The sequence below is a fragment of the Lepisosteus oculatus genome, chromosome 1 (assembly GCF_040954835.1).
Source record: "Lepisosteus oculatus isolate fLepOcu1 chromosome 1, fLepOcu1.hap2, whole genome shotgun sequence".
Classification (NCBI taxonomy): Eukaryota; Metazoa; Chordata; class Actinopteri; order Semionotiformes; family Lepisosteidae; genus Lepisosteus; species Lepisosteus oculatus.
In genome coordinates, this window is record NC_090696.1 from 26,463,558 (window position 1) to 26,485,890 (window position 22,333).

The following is a 22,333-nucleotide window of genomic DNA, read 5'->3' on the forward strand; positions in this document are numbered from 1 at the left end:
TTCTGTTTGTTTTAGTCACATATATTTTACATTTTCAGTCATCTCAAGGAAATCTGAATTACTTGGTCTTTGTATTTAATCTATTCATTCATGCTGAAAATGGGAGTAAGTGCTGCTTATAAGACAGTAATAAAAGCAGTGACACTGTGGCTGAGGATCTGCGCCTGTGGCTGCGAGGTTGCTGGTTCAAATCCTGCAACCGGCAGAGGAATCCTACTCTGTTGGGCCCCTGAGCAAGGCCCTTAACCCCAACTGCTCCAGGGGTGCAGTATAAATGGCTGACTCTGCACTCTGACCCCAAGCTTCTCTTCCTGTCTGTGTGTCTCATGGAGAGCAAGCTGGGGTATGTGAAAAGACAAATTCCTAATTTAAGAAATTGTATGTGGCTAATAAAGTAATCTTATCCTATTAAAAGTTAAATTGTCCCAAAGTTACTTAAAAGTAACGTAACATTGACTAATGACCTTTAAGAAGCTGTGACTAAACTAGTTATTCAACCATTTATATCGAACACAAATGGTAATGCACTGAAAAGGCAATGATCCATGCAACCCAACAAACAATCTTCTAGCAATGCGTGTCAGTGTGTTTTATCTTCGGTTTGGTCAAGTATACTCACTTGCAGGAACGATAAACTCTTTGTAAAGCCCATAGGTCATCAATGGCTCAGGAAGGTTCCTTCAAAACACAGGCAGAAAAGATCAATAGCCCCTATATGGAATCTAAGCTCATGTATAGAATCAAGTTTAGTTTAGAAAGAGATGTCAATGAATTAATGTATGGGAGGGAGGTACTGTATTTAAAGGTCCGTTTCTAAAATACAAATGTTTATATTGCAATAACCACTTCATACTTTTCTATGATGACAATTTAGTGATCAAATGTAATTCTTTTGTTACTACAATTTTACCACACCAATGACCAGACCAAAACTTATTGAGATTAAAAACGTATTTTGTAACACGCACATAGGGGGTTGTTAATTAACTGAATGAGTATTCTGCCTTCACTCCTGTTGTCACTGTTACAATACCTTTAAATGTTTAAAGTATTTCCACACACAAATCTTAGAAGATAAATTTGTATTAATACATTTTGACAGTCTTAACTTTTGAAGATTTATTTTGTTTTCTGACAGTACTTTTTTTCGGCTGCTATGCTAGGGTGTAGCTTGTGCGCATATCAAAGAAATGGAATTTCAGATGCTGAAATATCACGAGTCAAACAATACTCTGCCTCCAATTTAGGTGGTATTTTAAGCTGTTTCCAGTAAGAGAAAGCAATGACCTGTCTCTTAAGTTGCACAGTGTAAACTCTGCCCTTTTCCTTTAGGGAGAGAAATGCATGTTATATGCATGCTATGTCATAATTTTTTTATTTTTCAATAACAAATACAAATTTGTTTCATTACCTCTACAGCCAACAAAACCTATTAAACAGAGACTAATGAAGAAAGTACTGTAAAAAAAACGTATAAACCATAGTTTTATAGTGTTTAATGATACCTCAGAATTTAAAATGATTTATTTATTTACAGTATATAGCATTAAGTTGCTTTACTGGACTTAACCCTGATTTTGTAATGTCAATATTTTGCTGCGATGGTCTGTTTGAAATGTAAATAAAAGATCTTTACCGATTCATTTTTCCCATTCAGTAGCAAACCACCTAAATCTGAGCTATTCATACCGGGTTCTCTCAGTTGTCAAGAAATCTTTAAAAAGTTGCATATATCACTGATCCCCAGCCAAAAATTACATAATCTCTGGAAAAACACTGTACAGCTCTGTCTGGCAAGCAGGGTTTTTTTTATTAACAGCAGGCAGGAATTAACAGAAATAACTTTAAAACGTTTCTATTAACTTTTTGCCTAATTTACATTTTTGGCAAAATTTTCTCAGTTTGAATATTCTTCACTTTATGACACACCAGGGAAGAGTCACTGCCGAGGTCAACAATAATATAACTAAAAAGGGAGAGAAAAGGTATATTTTGTAATACATCATATTGTAACAACTACAATAAAAAAGGCCATCTAATTGTATTTGTACAAAATATACAACTCACATACATTAATGTTACCTTAAATATAGCTTTAGTGCACTTGTTATAGTTTTAATGTCCCAGTCTTCAGGGGCCAACAGATTCACATCATTGTAAGTCTTCTCATCTAAAAATAAAGGATATAATTTTAAATGCATTGCAATAAACAGCTAGCACAAACCTCTGGCATTAATTCAACTTACATGTCCGTCAACAGCCATATCACCCTGTAACTGAATGAGAGACCTCCTGGGAAAAACTAAGGTTGCTGCTGGAAGAGGTCTGGGTCCTAATGCCCCAGTCTAGTGACTATACTGAAAATGGGCACTGTCCTTCGGATGAGACGTAAAAACTGAGGTCCTGACTCTCTGTGGTCATTAAAAATCCCAGGGCGTTTCTCAAAAAAGAGAAACATTTATACCCAAATAGCCAAAATTCATGTTGTTTCTAAAATATAGTTATACCTTTCTTCTGATTATCAGTATATATCCAGCTTCGCACACATAATCCACACATTGTTAATATAGTTCACTCTCATTATACAGGATATTTATTTTTTGTTGTTCTCTTTCTATTTCTTTTTCAAATTTTTTTTTCTAATATATTATATACCCATATTGAACTGTTTGCACTGAGAAAAAGGCCCTGTGAGGTGGCTATTTGTAAATGAAAACCAGGCATTGACAATGACAACACCACCACTGAAATCACTTCACCAGGCTCTGAAGTACTATACAGTAAGTGCTTGTCTGTGCACTGTTTGAGCCTAGGACTAGGATTTCCCAAGTAAGGGAGCACAATTGGCCAAGCACCACTGATGGTAGCAAGGGTACACTTGAAAAGGGTTCATTCAGCTTTTGGTGACACAGAGACCCCATGTGGCCTACTGGGTGCTTATAGGTTTGTGATGCGCCACTTCATCAATCAGTGCTGAACCTTTGGTACAGTTGCTGTATAGCTGCAACATACTAAAAGATTAGCAGCTTGAAGGTGAGAGTGTCTAAGGAATCTGCCTACACCTCCTCATTCTCCCGTGTGCAGTAACAGGTTTCATAACTGCAAGCCAAGATGTAAAAAACACTCTACTATTCCAAATCAAGGGAGTATAACAAGAATAATTAGAATTTCTAATTAAAAAAAGTTTCACAAGGAAATTGTAAGGAGCCCACGCATCAAAAGCTTTGCTTAAGCACCGTCATTAGTGCTAGTGCTGAAATACATGAGCAAAGCATGGTTCCAAAATCGAAGTGCAATGTAAATATCACTTTGCTTCAACTTTAAACTTAAAACGAACTTTCATTGTGATCAAACTGTGACCGGTCCAAATGCTGTATAATCATTTTTTACAAAAGGCTTTGGCTTTTTCAATCCAGCAACTAATAGGACCAAAAAGGCAAGACAAAATAAGACAGTAACAGAGCCCAAAAAGAACAAGGTACTAAAGAAATGTGGGATACTGGTCAGGCCAGCTGGAGAACCTATTTTCTAAAATGAGCTAAGCAAGACTCAGAAGTGGGAGGTTGAGGTTTTTCTTTTGGTATGTTGACTTATTTTTTGAATGTCAAAAAAAGTTACTTTTTGTGCCCATCATGCTCACTCGCCTACCCTGTAGCACTTCAACTGATTATTGTTAAATAAAGGAAGGAAATAAAGAAAACTTTTCTCCTAGAGAAAATAGGTGGTAGACCACCTCGAAAATGTGACATTCTGATAAAAGAATTGCCCAGCTCACAACTAAATTAGATAATACGGGCTGAATCAAGTACTGTACTATCAAAAGACAATATATGAGAATTTGAAAAGAAGGCAATGAGTATATGTAGAAGCAATGTACACAGAGTGTATAATATGAATATATCACCATTACCATAATAAACATCATGTCAAAGAGAGAGACGGGCCTTTCCTTTAAACAATCCATCCATTCACCTATTGTCATAAAGCCACAGCAACCCAGAGCGTATCCAGGAAACACAGGGCCCACAGCACAAAGCACCATTCCACCTCAGGATATACACCTTGCAGAAAACAAAGGACAATTCAGAGATACCAATTAACTTAGGGCTTATGTGTTTGGGAGGTTGGAGGAAACTGTAGAAAACACGTGCGCGCACAGGAGAAACTTGCAGACCTGGAGCTGTGAGGCAGTAGCGCAAACCGCCAAGCCACTAGCGTGCCCAAACATTTTATGTGGAGCACACAAACCTTGACTGCGACAGGTGAAACACCCATGTTTTATCATTCACTGCACATCACAGGCAGTGTTGTTTTGTCGTCTGGAGCTAGGGAAGGAGGTTTATCACAATCTGATTTTACTGCACTCAGCTAGGGAGCCAAGTGTTGCCCACAAGGACAAGACCCAGCCAGGCCCTTAAGCAGATCAGTGCGCCAGGTGGAAGCAAACCTGAATACCAATGAAAGTGTCAGACGCACAGTCCTGCCGAGATCATTTTCAGAATTGCAAGTGGGCAGTTATGCCCCCTTTGTATTACATAAAAACATGCATGTTCACTTTTTGTTTTTACCATTACTTAGTGTATCACAGGGTTCAAATCTTAAAAACCTGAAGAGAGACAGGTCAAATAAAAATTTGGGTTACCTGCTGTTTTGTATGGGTCAAGGTTTCAAAATGTATTTAATATGCTGTACAGTACCGACTTTGAAACCACAAAAAATCCAATAAGCATGGTTAGGAGAGGGTAACTGTGCTTCAAAGGTAAACAACTCTGAGTTATATAAATTAGTTATACCCATATACAAACATCTGAAAAACTAAGAATTGGATATGCTCAGATTCTGAAGGCTCATTGAGCCAAGGAGTTTTAGAGTTTCATGCAAAAGTCCAAAATCATATCAGTTTGAGAAACGAAAACAGGTAGGTTGCAGTCTTGTGAAATGAAAGAAAAATCTGAGACAAATGCAAACTGCAGATACCACATTACTGTGTTTGAGAGTTTAATATAGAACAATCCTCTACAGAGTAAGGATAACAGGTCCATAACCATAAGAGAACTAATGAATCTCTTGAAAAAAACTTATATTGAGCTAAATAAAACAAAAACATACTGTACATCTTACAGAAAAAAAGACTAACCGAATGGGACTGATGACCTGTCAAAGAAGTTTAGAAATATTATTTCCCAAAACAATGATTAATCAAACAGTCTATCCAGAATGCCTACTTTGCCTCCATGTTACTCAAAAAATGAATATATGGTTGTGGGAACACATTCCAATATACTGTATGTCATCTATCCACTTTCTAACAGGCTCACAGGGAATCCAGAGCCTATCCTGACAAGCAACGCACACTTGGCAGGATCCACCCAGGTAGGGAGGCCAGATCATCACAGGGCAAACTCAGACACAAGCACATACACACCCAAGGGCCAGTCTTCCTAGGAGCCAGTTAGCTAATCAGTATGTCATCGGAATGTGGGAGGAGACCAGAGGTAACCCATGCAAATACCATACAGATTGCACCCCAGATCCAGAAACGAATCCAGGGCCCTAGAGCTGCAAGGCAGCAATGATAACCACCGTGACACCAAGTCACCCAATAGGTCACACTGTACCAATCTAATTAAATATATTGCACTGCACAGAGTACTACCCTACCCTGTTTCATTTGTTCAAGAAATAAGTCAGACTGCTTAAGGTCTTTTCCTGCCTTAGCTTTCTAGATTTGGAGACGCTTCTGCAGTGTCTTTGACATTTACACTTTTGAAGGTCTTATTTCTTCTCTTAACACAACTCCAAGTAACTTACTTGCTGAATGGAAACCTTGAAACCAGAATAAATTACTTTTCTACTTCTAGCTTCCGTCAAAACAATACATTACGGTATATTCCAAAAGTTAAGATCTGTTGCAGACGGTGAAAAACATCCAGGTACATTTAAATTATTTCATATTTCACTCATTTTCTATAGATTTAGTCTGTTCGTGTATTAATTTTGATCTCCTTTAAACTATTATGCTTAAGGCACGCTGAGCCATGTTTTGATAAATATTAAATAGACTGTGTATTAACAACTGCTCTTAGCTTCGTGTAGCAGTGCCAATATAACTCCTACACTGTCCATGAGATTCAGACACTGCAGTCTGTCATACATTTTCACATTGGCAAAAACCACAAACAGCTTACTTTTATTTTGTGTTTGGGGTATTTCATTCCGATATTGACAGAACCTTTCAAAGTACACTTAGGAGAAAAGAGTTGCTTAACAGGGGCATATTAACATTGTACCTGTGACATCTGTATCTTTTATTTATTGTATGTTTTCTCACGCAGAAGCCTGACAGAGCAGAAAACGAATAGGAAATTGTTCTTGTATAGACACAGAATGTGTGGCACATAAGTCCAAGGGCAGCCACTGTCTCCAAAGTATGTGGCCACAGTGAATGTGAAAAGCTTGAGGTCATTCACACATGACCTACAGTATACCATGAGAATAAATGTAATGATATTCAGTCACAGGATGAATTTCTACCATTATTCTTATTATATCATTGGTATCCAGCTCTACATGTCTTTAATGAAAACTGAAACTATTTTAGTTGACTGTCTTGCCGATATGAAGTAATGGGTGTTTCTACATGTTTTCATGTACAGTAGAGCAAAATGAGTCTTCATCTGTCTTTGCATTGCCCACCCTTCTTTGTCTTTGAATTGGCCCTCACCTTACTACACCCTTAACATCATGACTGAATTAGCTGTGTACAGTCTTTTCAAGGCACTCAATTTTTAAAATGGTTGCTATCGCCATTTTTACTAAATGATATAGACCTGGAAAATCAGAATTATTATAGACCAAGATTTTTCGGTAATTTGGCACCACATCAATGTGAATAACTTTCATTGTCCTTATGAGCCTGGTAAATACTAACTTACCTGTACGCACCAAGGGTAAATCAAGATGATCATTTAAATATTAAGCAAAATTGATAAAGTTATCTAATATGACAATACCTACCCAGTGACAGATGCAAAAGTTTCTGCACTTTGGAGCTCACTCCCACAACTCTGTACAGCCCCTGGTCTGTTATTCCTGTTAAAAGAAAGACAGCAATATTTTGAAACGCATGCAGAAGGCAATTGCAGTGTGATTTTATGCAAATCAGGGATCGAACATATTAATGGTTTCATTTTAATATTTGCTAAGAACACATTTTTGGACATCTTGTACCATGCTTAATTGACCTATAGTGAGCACTGTATCAACAGTATCAATTTAAATTGAGTACATCAGATCTAATGACCTATATTTTGTTATTTTGTTATGGTGACAAGATGTTAAAAGTAATTTAGGATCATCATTTAAGATCACTACAAAACTTTTAACTTACAGTACATTCACCCCTTATCGAGAAGCCTCTTGCTCCTGGTCAGGGCTGATTCAGATTCTATCCTGAATAGCACACTGTATGAGGCAGGGCTACACCCTGGCCACTCACCCAGAACTTACAGACTGATTAACCCAGCCTGCAGGTCTGTGGAAGGCAGAAGGAAACCAGAGTGTCTGGAGATATTTGGGCCTGGAGCCCACTTGGACAGGGGAAGAGCTTGCAAACCCCACATACAGGACATCCTAGATCAGAATAGAACCCAGGACAGGCAATAAAAAGCAAAGGTTTATTCCCTGCCAGTTTTATTTTAGCGACATAACTGAAGGCAGTGATAAAATCTTGAGATACTTTGCTACAGTATGTTTGTGACTTATTGTCTCTGTATTGTTTTTATCAGGTGATGACAATGGAGATTCCAATAAGCTACTGCAGGAAAAAAATACAGACATCCATTCATCTATTTTCTAACCACTCAGGGTTGCAGGAAAGCCAAAACCTATCCCGACAAGCAATGGGTAAGAGCCAGGATACACCCTGGATGGGCCACCAATCCATTACAGGGCGCACACACAGACACAAACACACTCACACAAGCACAATTTTGTATGCATGTTTTTGGACTATGAGAGGAAACTGGAACACCTGGCAAAAATCCACACGAACATGGGGAGAACATACAAACATACACACTCAGCAATGTGCCACCGTGCAACCCTATACTATCATATTTTACAGTATTTGTAATAAAGATGATATATTTACATAACAATATGACCTTCTTTAGAAATACATACTTTATATATAAAAATGTAGGACAATGAACTGAAAACAGTTCTTTAAATATTAAATACTAAGCAGAACGTCATTCTGACTCGGTGAAAACAAATCCTAACGGTTCTGTGGCATACCTGCAAGAGATTTTAACTTACCACTGCCCTCTTGCGGTAGACTTAAATTTTGCGGTTCTTAAATTTTAGTCTGAATACCTACCCACTCCCTCTGTTATTCCAGGACTATAACTATAAATAGACTAGGATTATAATAATATTATATAAATATTGAAGAAAATATTACCACACCATGAAAGAAACGGGAGTCGGGTTCAGGACTATAATAATATACTTCCCCATTTTCACTGTGAAACTACCAACGTGCAGGTGTGAAATCGCGCATATGTCAGTGTGGCAGACTTCATGTCGATCATTCTTCCAATTACTTTTCCGTATGCGCAAACAATATTCTAATACTTACCTCTTTTTTCTATTGCACTGATAGAATTCCTGACGAAAGAAAATCCAAGTTCATCCAGTTGTGCATCAACTGCAATTGAAAGTAATGAACTTAAATACAAAGTAGCAGGATTTCTCTGCTTGAAGTGAGCATATAGCACCAGTCAAACAAACCCCTAGTTAAATGCCATAATATTTCAGTTTGAAGATGCTAATCACAGAGGCATTTAACATGCACAGAGGATCCTACTTGAGACTTGACATTTCACACATTTGGGGATTTGAAGAAAAGCAAGCTGTCATAAATGTCAAACTCTCTTCATCAATTTACACAAGAAGAGGTGTAAAGAAGGCACAGTCTAAAGGTCTGGTACTTCAACACAACTCCAACATGCCAACTACATAAGGCAGACACCTGGTATTTTCCATTTCTTGAGTGAAATAAGAGAGTTTTATCAAAATAAAAACTTCGGCTCACATCGATATGAAGAGAGTAGACCTTCATAGGTGGGGACGACATGCAGCACAAGCTCCCTTGACTGTCCACACACTTCTACCACAGCTGCACAAGGCAGCAGATATCAGGAATAAAATGACTGGTGTCACCACTGTGAGACCCACACTGTATCGGGGAGTTAACAGACCAAAACTGAGCTCTTCAATACTGTTGCCCTTTCAGTGCGTCAGAACACATTTTCAATGCTAACGTATAGTGTGGAATATGTTGCGTGTGTTTCGTTTTTTGTCTGAAGGGGATGATAAAAAACAAGTCTGATCCCAGAATATGATCATCAAACTGAACTTTGCCTTTTCAACTGCGATGATACGCAGCTTAAGTGCTCCACCCTGGCCATGATATCACTGGAGAGACAGGCAAATCTGCAAACAGCTCAGCATTCTGTTAGTATTTTGATAACCTCACGGCAAATGCTTTACAGAAACCCAGGATTTAGTGCATTACAACTTGGTGTACTACTTTGTTTGTGATAAATGTCTATCCCTGTACACTACCAGCTGTGATAGCAGATATTCATCCCCCATTGCACAGACTTTATATTATCTAGCATCCATCCTGTTCAAAAAGGTTCCCAAAATTTGTATACTTTTTCCCCCACAACATCCAGTTTGTACCATAATGAAAAGTTGTTCGCCCGTGAATGTCGCATGGTAAGACACCTTCACAGAGCAAAAATCTGACACCTTCCAGCTCCACAGCAGTGCCCTCTTGTGGTGAGCCACAAGAGCAGTTGTTCACAAGAGCCACAAGAGTGAGTGGTCATTACAGCATGAGCTCAAGCCCCACACACTGGGATGCCAGGTGCTAGTGGTTGACATTGCCTGTTGACATAAACAGGGCTTAAAATTTACTTTTTATTATCACTTAAGAAATGCAAGATATGCATTATGTGCATGTTTCCCTTCAACGCTTAGTTTTAAGTTCCTCTTAAAAACTACCATGTAAAGTTTTGAATTAGGATATCCTGAAGCAAAATAATTAAATGAAATCAATATGCCCTGACAAAAAGCATTTGCAAAATTTGATTCTACAACTAGACTACTTTTCTTCTATAGTTTTTTTTGGTAACTCGGTGGTTCTAAGTGAATGAACATTATATACAGCAAAACTATGTGGTTAAAGCAAATCATCAGTTAAATGTGAAATTAAAAAGCAATGTAGACAATGCAAATAAAAAGTACTTACTGCCTTCTCTCTTTGAAGATGTTTTGCCCAACAAGTTAACCTGTACAAATGGAATCAAAGTAATGTTAAAAAAGATAACCCGTAAAATTAAACCCTAACCTGTACTGTTAATTTTGGACATTTTCTATTGAGCTCAACATAGAGAAGAATCAGAGCTGATGAGATCTGCATAAACAGGTAGTAGCTGAGCTGCCTTTTGGTGTGAAAACACTTACTTGACAGTCTCAAGGGAGTTTCAAAGAGCTCTTTATCACAGAAAGATGAAAGATAGGAAATGTGGATATCAAGGCAAGAAGCAAAAAAAATATATCGCAGCAAGCACAGTCCCAGTAAACACAGAGCTGACGTACTGGCTCTTTACCACCCATAGCCTCCATCCAGTGCTTACGGTCCTCCTCTGACAAGGCCTGAACAGTGAGGACGACACCGGGTCTGTGTCACAGATGAAGAGAATGCAGCATTAGGGGCAGAACGTAAAAGCAGAAGGGCAAATATTCCTCCACTGTACCACTGTGTGACCCTTGCGATGCAAAAGTTCTAAATAAGAGTAATAAAACTGCCTGCTTCAGTAGTCATTTTTGTCCTTCTAAGGGCAATAAAGAACATTAAATTTACAATGCATCCAAAATATAATAAATAGGTACTGCCAGCGATGCTGCAGTCAATTATCAGGCAATGCAATATCCTTGAAGATCAATTAATCCTTCTTAATTACCGTTGTCATCATGTGTGATCAATGAACCACACTGTCTGACATCAGAGGTAAAACGAAGTACACCTGGCAAACCAATTACATGCTCCTATGAAAGGCATGCAGAGTGCAGATTAAGTGATCCACATTTGAAAGACTACAAAAAAAAAGCCCTTACCGGTCTGCTACTTCTATGTCTAAGCAAAATCGTCTGTCGAACAACTCAGTTGATTTCCTTGTACAGAACTTCAGGATGACCGACTCCGTTTCACCCTGCAGAAAGATATAGTCAGTACCTGGCATTATAGATTTTGTCTTTATATTACTGTATTCAAAGGGGGGTTTAAAAACGCAATGCAGTCCAGAGCTTTGAGAGAGAAAAAAAACTTTCCTACTTTTCCAACCAGCAATTTCATATTAAAAACACGTTAAATATTTGCATTTCAGAGAGAATGTGGAGACAAAATCTTGTTGGAATTACTTATTACCTTTTCACTCCATGTTCTTTCCATTTTCTATATAGCAGCTCTGTCTTAAACTGGAAAAGCACACACACACACACATATATATATACACCGTATGTATATTCCTGGAGTCATCTTTATTTTAGAAATTTGCCCTGAAGTGCAGAAATCAGCAGTACTTCCTTCTATTTAACTTCCACTTAATCTTAATCAAACTTAAAAAGCATGTACCAGAAGAAAACACTTACTTTTCCGTGTTTTATCTGGGGACACCCCTTGCAGCCCCATTCACATTTCTCAGAATAAAAACCTCAAATGGGAATAGAAGTACTTTCCCAGCTTGTGAACATAATGTTACAGTTGTCTGTTTAATTAACACAAAATAATTTCAAAGTATTTTATTAAAATGACAATGGCAAAGCTCACAAGAGGTAATGTAATGTCAAACTTTGTAAATGTTTCACAGGCATGCTCATTCATTTATGTTCTCATCTTCTAATTAACTCCAGTATAATTACATTTCAAATGGCTTTTTGCTTCCAATGAACTTGCAGCATCTCAGTTTTATAATAAGGCATAAAATAATACATGTTAAATATATAAATCTGTCACAAATTCTTATCAGGTTACACTCCTCCGGTGGGAATAACCTCAAAGTTGCAACCATTAAACCTAACCTGTTGAATGAAAACCAGGCGTAAAGCCACGTCTGACTATGACTGTGAAAGAGATAAAATCCATGACTTAAGAATTAACTCTTTAAAAATTAACTGGGTCATAAGCTCTGCTATGTTCTAAAAGTCCATGCTGTATTTTTGAAGGTGTTCAATAGGGGGTTTCACTAGCAGGTATTGTATGCGGTGCCAACTCCCTGCACTCCCTTCGGAGTGGCATCTGGGGTGCAAAGTTAAGTAACAGAAGCCCCATAGTTCACCCCTTACCTAGCAATTCTTTAAGAGAAACGGGACAGAACAATGTAGTGCGAGAGACCCTGGGAAGGGAGCTATCTAATGCAATTTCCTGCAAAACGTTTCAGAAAGGGGACCCCTGATATCGGATGTAAAAATTAAAACGAACCATATATTCAGTTAAATTAGGACAACTCTTCATTGCTTTTTTAGGCACTCCCCTTAACCTTTCAGGGTTAAGGCCTCGTTAACACTAGACGCAATATGAAAGGCGAATTTTTCTTTCATTGCTGTCTGAAATATGTCAGAGTTCTCATACTGACGCTGGTGCAGAAGCAGTGTGTGGCACCGAAGTTTCTTTTCTGCCCCTGAGAACCTTTTGTTTCCTGTGTTAAAAGAACAGATAAGGATACAGAAAGAATCAAGTTTCAATACTATCCCTGCCCCTACACCTACACAAATTTCACAAGGGCCTTTATCACATAAATGCAGAAACTGACAGGGCAAGAGACTTAATACTCAGAATCGCATGACCCTGAAAAGAAGAATGTTATAGATGGTGAAATGTCAAAAGATTGAGATTTTAATATATAAAGATCTAGAATTTACCTCTCAATGTTTATTGAGTTCTCTCAGCTTTCCACATGCAATTTTAATAACAAATACCAAACTCTAACTACTACTAAACATTTTAAAAAAGAATATGAAGTGTTCTGTTTTGCTTGCTATGTATTGTGACACCATTCAAACCACTTGCTTGTGTGATATAATTGAATGTGCTTATGCTGTTTTGTTATTGATGTAAAGTATTAAATATGCAAAAGCTATACTAAGCCAAGGATCTTATGAAAAACAGAAACAGCTCTGATGGAATTAAGAATGATAACTCCCCTTCCTTCTGATAATGGTTGTTATTATTATAATATTATGCAGTTTCCCTTTCTTTCACCTCAAATGCTCCACCTAGACAACATTTAATTGCATATCAGTGAATAAAATACAGAACCATATTTTTTTGTCCCATAGTCCAACTTTTGTGCTGCATTTTGAGTATTTTGATTAACTGAGAAAAATGAATTATTTCCTTAGCAGATGCCCTTATCCAGAGCTACACAATATACAATAATACATAAAGTAACAACAACAAATAAATAAAACACTATATGTGAAGTTCTATAAAATCAGTTCTTGAGGTTGTCAATACCGTGAAGAAGGAGTAGTTATCTAAACCATTCTGAGTTGTGCTTGTGTCCCAACCAGCTGACAGGCTTCTACAGTATCTTTGCTGTAGGGTACAGCAGGGACAAAGCTGTGTACTTTGTACAAAGGTACCATCAACACTCCAGTATTTTTCCATGATTATTTTTGTCATTTCTGAAATTTATTGTCCTGTTGTTCCACTTTACTTTCTGAAATTCACAGTAAAAAATATCTGAACAAAAAATACCATTTATAAAAGGAAATTACACTGCACTAGCAGGCACCTTTTCATTTAAAACGAGAACAGGAGACACTGCCGCAACCGTCTGGGTAAAAAAGGATGGAACAAGCTACTCACCCATGTGGGTGAAGCTATTGCCCTGGCTTTCTCAAAGAAAGAGCTCTTTCCTTGGATCAATTACAGTAGATCCTATATACCAAACAGGCTAGATGTGTCGAATGGCATCCTCTCGTTTGTTATGTTAGTTTGTAAGCCTTCTTATGTTCTTGTTAAGAGATTTCTTAAGAAATAAATTTTTGTGTCAATATTCACACCACCTTCCGTGCAAATAAAAAAAAATGTAGTGCCAAGTCATGTACAGTACCTACTATACTGTAGTTCATGCCCCATATGAAAAACCCCAAGAGCTGCTAGTATTAAGAATGGATTCCAGTAATGTATGGGGCGAAAGAAATACAAGGGAGCTAATTAAAACCACTACTGACCACTTTCCCTCCAGATCGGTGATCAAATGTGATCATGTTAAATATCTTCTGCTCTTTCATGTATGTACAGTATCTCTTCACCCAACTGGAACCAAAAGGGTGTGGTCCTGCAAAACAGAAGCAGCCACCATATTATCGCTTGAGATTACACAAGGCCAGCTCACTTTTTCTTCCTTTTCTATACCTCGTAATGAACTGCTATTAACGACAGTTATTAAACCACAATCATAGTTTTCTATTTTGAAATTATAGTCATATAAATTATTTTTAACTATGCTAACAAGTACAAGAAACAGTCAACTAAAATGTGAATGAGTTTAAATCCATGATAAAGTTCATTGGGAAAGCCTAGCAAGATTATAACTGAAGATTACATTATACAAACCTTTTCTCTATTTTATTTCTATTTTTGTCAAAAAAGCCTGCTCCCATTTGTAGCCATTTTTACATTCTTTTCACTTAAGGGGCTTTTGGTAACTTTGTAAAACATGCACTGTGCCAGTACTTACATACCATTTTAGAGACCACAGAAGAAGTGCACTTACTTTTCTCTTGGATGTACATGTAGCCCTCAATGCTGAGTGGACTGGTACGTCTGTGCTCCTGGGGATTTTGTTTGATTTTGTTCATCAGGTCTAGCACCTCAGACCTGGTACCCTCAAATCGGTTTCTTGTCTAGAAGACAAAATGATTAATGAGTGAGAATGTCACCTCTATTATCTTCATGAACATTACAATTCAAGCTTAAAGTTCTTCTTTAATACTATAACAACAAAAGAACAATAAAGGTAATAAAAGGTAAACAACAAAAAATGAGGTAATTGTATTAGAGATACTGATTGATACTGAAAGATAGAGATACTGAAATGCCTGAACATATTAGTCAATGTCTCTGTTATTTAAGGAACAAACTTGACAAGAGCTCCACCTTGAGGAAACAAGGCTCTATATTAAATAATACTGGCACAGATGTGTTTTAGATACAGTAAGCACATCTAGACACTGGCAGCTATCAGTGGTACTGAAAGAAATAAGGGAAGTAACTAAACAATCTCTTAAAACTACAAAAGGGCATTCAAGAAGATGCAATACCCAGCTGGAAAAATGATGACTTACAGTGTGGTTAAACAAAGTACTCACTTAAGATTTTATGCTTTAATACATTTAGAGATATGTGACCTTCACCTTATTCTCACCAGGTTCTAATAGAAAATAAAACTAACCTCAATGGACAAATAAAAGATAAATACTACTTTGCCATTATTTAAAAAAATCAGCCAGCATTCAACATGTGAAAAAGTAAGTGCTCCCAAAACATGTGCACATAAGGTGATTATCAGGAAATTTCCCTCTTGTATATAAAATGAGGAACATGGTTGGGTAAGTCTTAAGCACTCAGGTTTTTGGTAACACATTATGGCCCGATCAAAATAAATCTGTGACAGTTTTAGTGAAAGAACTGCTGCTGCTTACAAGTCTGGGAATGGTTACAAAACCATTTCCAAACAATATGAAGTCCATTATTCCATGATAAGAATCTACAAATAGAGAAAATCCAAGACTGTTGTCAATCTACCATGAAGTGGCTGACTTACCAAGTTTTCTCCAGGATCTAATTGTATGAAGCTTCTAGAAGTCTCAAATCATAAAGTTAGATCCAGGGATCTACAGGCCTCCCTCATATCGTAAATGTTATTATCATCAATCCACCAACAGAAAAAAGATTGAATAAGAATGACTTTCATGGAAGGATATACAGGAGAAAACCCCTGCTCTCCAAGAAGAACATTGCTTCACTTGAATGACAAGACTTTTGAAACAATGTGCTCGGGACAGATGTGTTAAAGGTGACTTTGTCTGGCCATAATGCAAAACATCATGTCTATTTTTTTATGGGAAATAATTTTTCCCTTGACATTGACTTGCTTAACATCCCAGTTGCACTGCCGCCACTAAGGACCTCCTGTATGCAGATTTTCAGAAGGTTTTTGCTAAAATTCCAGAAAAGCAATTAATTTAGATAAAGAGTGAATTCTCAAACAGGGGTAGTATTATTAGTACCACAGGGATCTATATTAGGACAACTGCTTAATACATACAAATGATTTACATTGTGGTTAACAAATGAATTACATTTGTTGATGATTTGAAAATAAGAAGATTAACAGCAAAGAATTTAAAGTAGCTTAGTCAAAAGTCAGAACTGGGCAAAAACCTGGGGAAATACTTTTGTAAGGCAGACTGTTGCATCTAGAATAGTAATAAAATTAACTATGAACAGAATAAGAAGTGACAATCTAGTCGAAGCTGCTTCATACTGTACTGTATATTGTATATGACTGTGCTCACCACATTACAATAAATATACTTATCTTCTGGAATCAGAGCACAGTGAGTGAGCAGGTACATTTCTAGGCTTAAAGGTGCTCAAGTGACAAATTTATTGCAAAAATCTCTTGCATATATAATACAGAACATACTGTAGACAAAGCACTAGTTTACAATACAGATCTTTGAACAGTCTAAATGAGGGTGTAGAACAGTTGAACAAAGAAATTGTATTAATGCCAAAAGGAATGACTCACAAAATGGCTTCAGTGTCCAAAGAGGCACTACAATTGCACAAGTCATTTGAGTTCCTATTCTGAATCTTTTTATCAAAAGAATTATAAAATCCACAAAATACTGCTCAAATTGACCCAACCCTCCCCCTGCACTGCAGTCTGAATATTTAGATTAAAATCTCTGCATTTTTTGCATAAAATAGAAGCTAAATGAGATCAAAATGGCTACAGGACAAAAAAAACTGCTGTAGTTTATGCAATAGCAATATCCAAGTTTAAACAAAATATAGATAAGCAGATTAGAGCTCTTCCTGCACACAACAATTGAAGTTTTTGAGACCCCATTTTTAAATGCATGTTAATATGTGATAAAAGAATTAATAAAAGGTAAATGGAAAAACTCACATTCTGAATATTAATTTGCAGCTCTGTTTTATAATGGTTGAAGTCCTTTGCCAGCTCATATCCCTGGTGGTAGAATGTGAAAACAGTCTGAAAAAAAGCCAGCATCTACAGAGGAAGACAAAATATGTGTCACACGTCAGTCTAGACCATCAGTCCAGAAAAATAGAAAAGGAAAATAACAGAAAACAATGCAGCAACAGCAGTAGCTAGAAAGTGTCTTATAATGGTCAGACAAACAGAAATTAAACTAAGTGCACAATGAATTTACATTTCTGCTTAAACAATGCCACGCATAAATTTGATTTTAATGGTTTGTACATCCTGCTTCTCAGAAGTAAAACTTCTGTTTTCTCACGCCATACACTTACAGGCTCTACACATTCAAATTTCTTTCTCTCCTGTATCTCCTGCAATTTGCAAACATATTCCAGTGATTCTTCATGAAAATGCAGTCTCATTTGCTCTACTTGTATATCTGCCTGGAAAAGAAAAAATTACAGCCAACATCAGTAAATTTACAGTCAACTTCATTCAAACAGAGGAATTAAAAAAAGGGTATTCTTTCCCTTCACATTTCTACACTTTATATTCATCGAGATCAGTTGTCGCTTGTTGTATAATGAATAGAGCTTGTTTTGGAGGAGCTTGCCTGCTGGTGCACATTCACTGATTCCCTGTAAATAGAAGGTTTCATGAATGTACGTTCTCATAAAGTGCCTCATAAACTGAGAAAACAGAAGCAGGTATAATTTCAGCAACAGGGATTGAGCCATGCGGGTCTCATCAGGGAGGGCTTTCTAGGAGTATAGCAACACTGACTCTATAGGCCAACATCTGGTAGATTATAGGAATCTCCAGCATTCCTGTAGTCTTGCCAGGAAAATGATACCGTGTGAGATATTGTAAATACCTAAAAAGTAGAACAATTTTATGGTTTATACAAAACTTTACAGGTCTCCATGGAAGACACTTTGTGGCACTGGTGATTTAACTGCTTTAAGCCACTACGAGAGCCTTACCTGCAAAGAGAAGTTTAGCCCAGAAAAGAGCATTTCAGTCCATTACCCCTGATGTGATTAAAAGATGAGCACTGAGGAGCATTTTCTCACCCTGAGGCACTGAATCGAATCTTACAATAATTTATTAATGGTTTTGTACCTTTATGAGTTCACTTGGTCCATGGCTTGTGGTAACTTATCTGATAATTCTGCAGCCCAATGTGTACCAGTGCAACACTGATTCCAAACAAGGTTTTGTTTTATAAATAAATATTTTCGCAAGATTTATTTCTCTTGCGAGACAAAAAGTCTTAAGGCAAACATGTCAGCCAAGAACGTCTTGAATGTTTCTAGCTTCAGTGCAGTTTGACCTTTGCAGTGCTACTAAAACATTCTCATGCCTTTCCTTTTCTGACTAGCTGTTAGCAGGAACCCTTCTTCAGAGACCAGTAAACTCCAGGAAGGCAGAGACGCAGATAGCTATAGTAAATCTGTATGCCAAAAACAACAGAACAGCATTGTATGTAAAGGGCAACATGTAAAGAATTAGGAAAAACAACAACCAAATCTGAGCACTAATTGAAAAGTCTGTCAGCAGTCTGACGTGGCATTCAAAAAAAGTCATGTTTACAGTATGTGCACATTTTTATATTTCTAAAAAAATGGAAACCAAAACAAAGGCTGCAGTTACCTACCATTTTTATGCTTTTCATCAAAAACATCTTAGATAAAGTTCCAGCAACTATAAATATAAACCCGGAACTTCCTTCTATTACTTAGTAAATTAATTTAAACCAAAACTGGCATTCCAGGGAATTCATTGTTCACATTTAAATCAACACAGAACTCATAAAACTGCTAGCTGTATTCCTGTTGTATACAGTACATGTATGTTGAGTATTACAGTAAGTACATGAGAAAATTACCTCTTGCAGCTGTTGATCTTTCTTCTTTGCAGACAAAGTTAAAAGTTTTTCTAGGGAGCTGTAGTACTTTTCTGTGTCCTTCTCATACTTTTTTCTTTCCTCCTTGAATTCATATAAAAATAGTAAGACAGCAGTCAAGAGTGTCAACTCACAAAACCAGAACAATATTCAATAACCACAAATATTATTTTCTACTTTACCAAAGCAGTTTGTTTTAAATGCATAGAATTGAGGACTAGAGACAACCAGTTTCTTTTTGAAGTGGCCAAAATAAATTAATTGCTCTCAAGCCTAAAAATAAATGAATTTGGTATATTTTCTGGAATATTCTAATGCCACTCAGTAGTACAGCAAGGCTAGGGGGTATGAAAAGCGTCTGTACCTTTGCTGATCCCAGCTGTTCTTTCCGGAACTTCTCTAGAGGTTTCAGAAGCGTCTCAGTGATGTTGCGCATCTAGAAAAACAGACACTGTTACTAATACAACAAAACAGAAACAAAAACAGCAGCCTCCCGGTAGGCAAATGACAGAAACACAGGATATTGACACCAGTAAAACATTATTTGGATAGCGTAGTGTAAGGTCCCAAAGTTCTGCTCCAGTGTTTTATCACTTAATACAGTATTTTATTTGGATCAACCTTAATGTCAGAATCTGAAAAGTAGGAAGGAGTGGGGCAAATGGAGCATAGTTGTATGGAGCATACAACTTTTAAAATGTGCTTTAGTGACAACAGACTTTCTGTTCAAAGGTAAATCGCCACTACTGCTCATAATCACACTATCATTCCCTGGAATATCTCAGACACATCGGAAATGATAAAAAAAAATCAGTGATATTAAAGAACTTTGAATTTAGGGATTTACTTAGGAATTACCCTTTGTTTGGGCTAGGCTTGGATTGCAGTGGAAGATTTTTGTGTGCTGCTTATTATTTTAGGGATATGAATGGACTTCTAGAACTCAGAGAGAAGTCATGGGAGAAAGATGGAAAGTTCATGGAAACATTTAAACAGTTATCTAAACATTCTGATCTGTGTCACACTATAGATTTGAAAATAAAGTTTTTAAATACTGTCATCCGTTCCTTAATCTATAAATTGCATAACATAAACATTCCCTTCAAACCCACCTCTAAATTGTTCACAGACACAGAGCAGAGTCATATTTAACACAGTCAGTGTCTTCCATGCTAAACACCAAGCCTCCATGCTGTCTGATGCATTAACATTTCTTATTAAATTAGGCTGAATTTCGTGCTTGATGTAGCCTTACTACTTTATAGCCTGATCTCATCAGATGTCAGATCTTATCCAAGACTTACTGTTGGGTGTTAACCATGGTGTCTCGGTGAAATGCCACTTGCACAGTTTGGATTCCCTTAAGTGTCCCCTTAATTCAGAAGAAGAAGCAGATTGTCCCTTCTCCACCTGATCTGCTGTGTAGTGAGGTTGCTGGTGTGATACTGCAGTTAGTGTAAATATACCAATATTTGAATATACGCTACCATTTCTTGTAATTTAAGTCAGAATCTGGTAAATGAACCCTTTATTTAATTTTAATATACTGGATGAATCAGGGGCTGGTGGAGGGACATTTTATTTTGATAAAGTGAAAGGAAAGTGCCAGGAAAAAGGGTGTGTGTACCAGAGGGAACTGATAGCAGGAAATGTATACAATAACCTTAACCCCACAGGCAAAACAGAGAGCAGTAATCTATTGGATTGCTATAGACAATAAAATAAACAAAGGGAAATAACACTTGCCGAAATCTTTTTCTTTTTACAGTACAGTGGGTTTAATCAACCAACGTAACTTCTGAAAACCTGTGATGGAAGAAGTAGCAATGCAAAATAATTCCCGTATTCAGCACAAAGAATGAAATATAACAAACAGCAGGAGGTCATGGGATAATATCTAGAGGATATTAAAATAGCATTACAGTACTGTACCACTCTCAACTAAATCCATAATATTTTCTTCCAAAGTAATATTTTAACGGCATGTTACAGCAGTCTAATTCAATTATAATTTGGTGACATTCTACTGTAAATTCTAGAAGAGCTAGAAGAGCTTTTACTGCCAATTATTACTAGTGTTTCATTGTTTTATCACAGTTGTAAAAAATCAGAATCATGTGCTATAAACAGTGGTGATAGAAAGTTTGTGAATCTTTTAGAATTTTCTGAATTTCTGCATAAATTTGACCTACAATGTGATCAGATCTTCATCTAAGTCATACAATTAGATAAAGAGAACCCAATTAAACAAATAACACACAAAAGGATATATTTTTTCATTCATTTATTGATCAAAATGACCCAACATTAAATGTCTTTGTCGAAAAAAGTATGTGAACCTATGCTTTCAGTAACTGGTGTGACCCCCTTGAGTAGCAATGACTTCAACCAAACGTTTACGGTAACTGTTGATCAGTCCCTCACATCGGCTTGGAGAGATTTTGACCCGTTCCTCCTTACAGAACTACGTCAACTCAATGATGTTGGTGGGCTTTCATGCTTCACATCCTGCCACAAAACTTCTGTTGGATTAAGGTCTGGACTTTGACTCGGCCATTCCAAAACGCCAAATATGTTGTGTTCAACCTTTCTTTGGTAGACTGAGTTTTAGGGTCATGGTCTTGCTGCAAGACCCACCTTCTGTTGAGCTTCAGTTCACGGATGGATACTCTGACATTCTCCTGTAGAATTTGCTGGTACAATCCAGAATTCATAGTTCCGTCAATGATGACAAGCCGTCTTGGTCCCTTGGCAGCAAAACAGCCCCAAACCACGATACTTCCCCCAACAGTGTTTCATGGTTGGGATGAGTTTCTTATGTTGGAATGCAGTGTTTGGTTCTTGCCAAACATAAGGTTTCTCATTTAAGCTGAAAAGTTCTATTTTCGACTCCTTCCACAGAACATTCTTCCAGTAGTCTTTTGGCTCATCCAGGTGGTCTTTAGCAAACTTTAAACGGGCAGCAATGTTCTTCTTGGAGAGCAGTGGCTTCCTCCTTGCTGTCCTCCTATGCACACTATTCTTGTTCAGTGTTTGCCTGATGATGGACTCACGAACCCTGACATTAGCCAGTGCAAGAGAGACCTGCAGATCCTTAGACATTACCCTGGGG

At 37.2% G+C, this 22,333-nt stretch overlaps 1 protein-coding gene across 3 annotated transcripts in view; it reads right to left on the reverse strand.

Moving 5' to 3' along the window:
* The window catches only part of arhgap10 (Rho GTPase activating protein 10), a 73,850-nt gene that overhangs the window by 19,637 nt on the left and 31,880 nt on the right, over positions 1-22,333 (reverse strand). For all 3 annotated transcript variants that reach the window (XM_006629543.3, XM_069188569.1, XM_069188573.1), the window contains exons 4-16: positions 19,586-19,657; positions 19,204-19,305; positions 17,648-17,758; positions 17,280-17,384; positions 14,856-14,985; positions 14,311-14,417; positions 11,191-11,285; positions 10,672-10,753; positions 10,322-10,361; positions 8,642-8,710; positions 7,018-7,092; positions 2,083-2,170; positions 620-678 (exon numbers count right to left, since the gene is read on the reverse strand). In XM_006629543.3, coding sequence (XP_006629606.1) covers positions 620-678; positions 2,083-2,170; positions 7,018-7,092; positions 8,642-8,710; positions 10,322-10,361; positions 10,672-10,753; positions 11,191-11,285; positions 14,311-14,417; positions 14,856-14,985; positions 17,280-17,384; positions 17,648-17,758; positions 19,204-19,305; positions 19,586-19,657 — 1,135 coding nt within the window. The remainder of the gene's footprint in view (positions 1-619; positions 679-2,082; positions 2,171-7,017; positions 7,093-8,641; positions 8,711-10,321; positions 10,362-10,671; positions 10,754-11,190; positions 11,286-14,310; positions 14,418-14,855; positions 14,986-17,279; positions 17,385-17,647; positions 17,759-19,203; positions 19,306-19,585; positions 19,658-22,333) is intronic.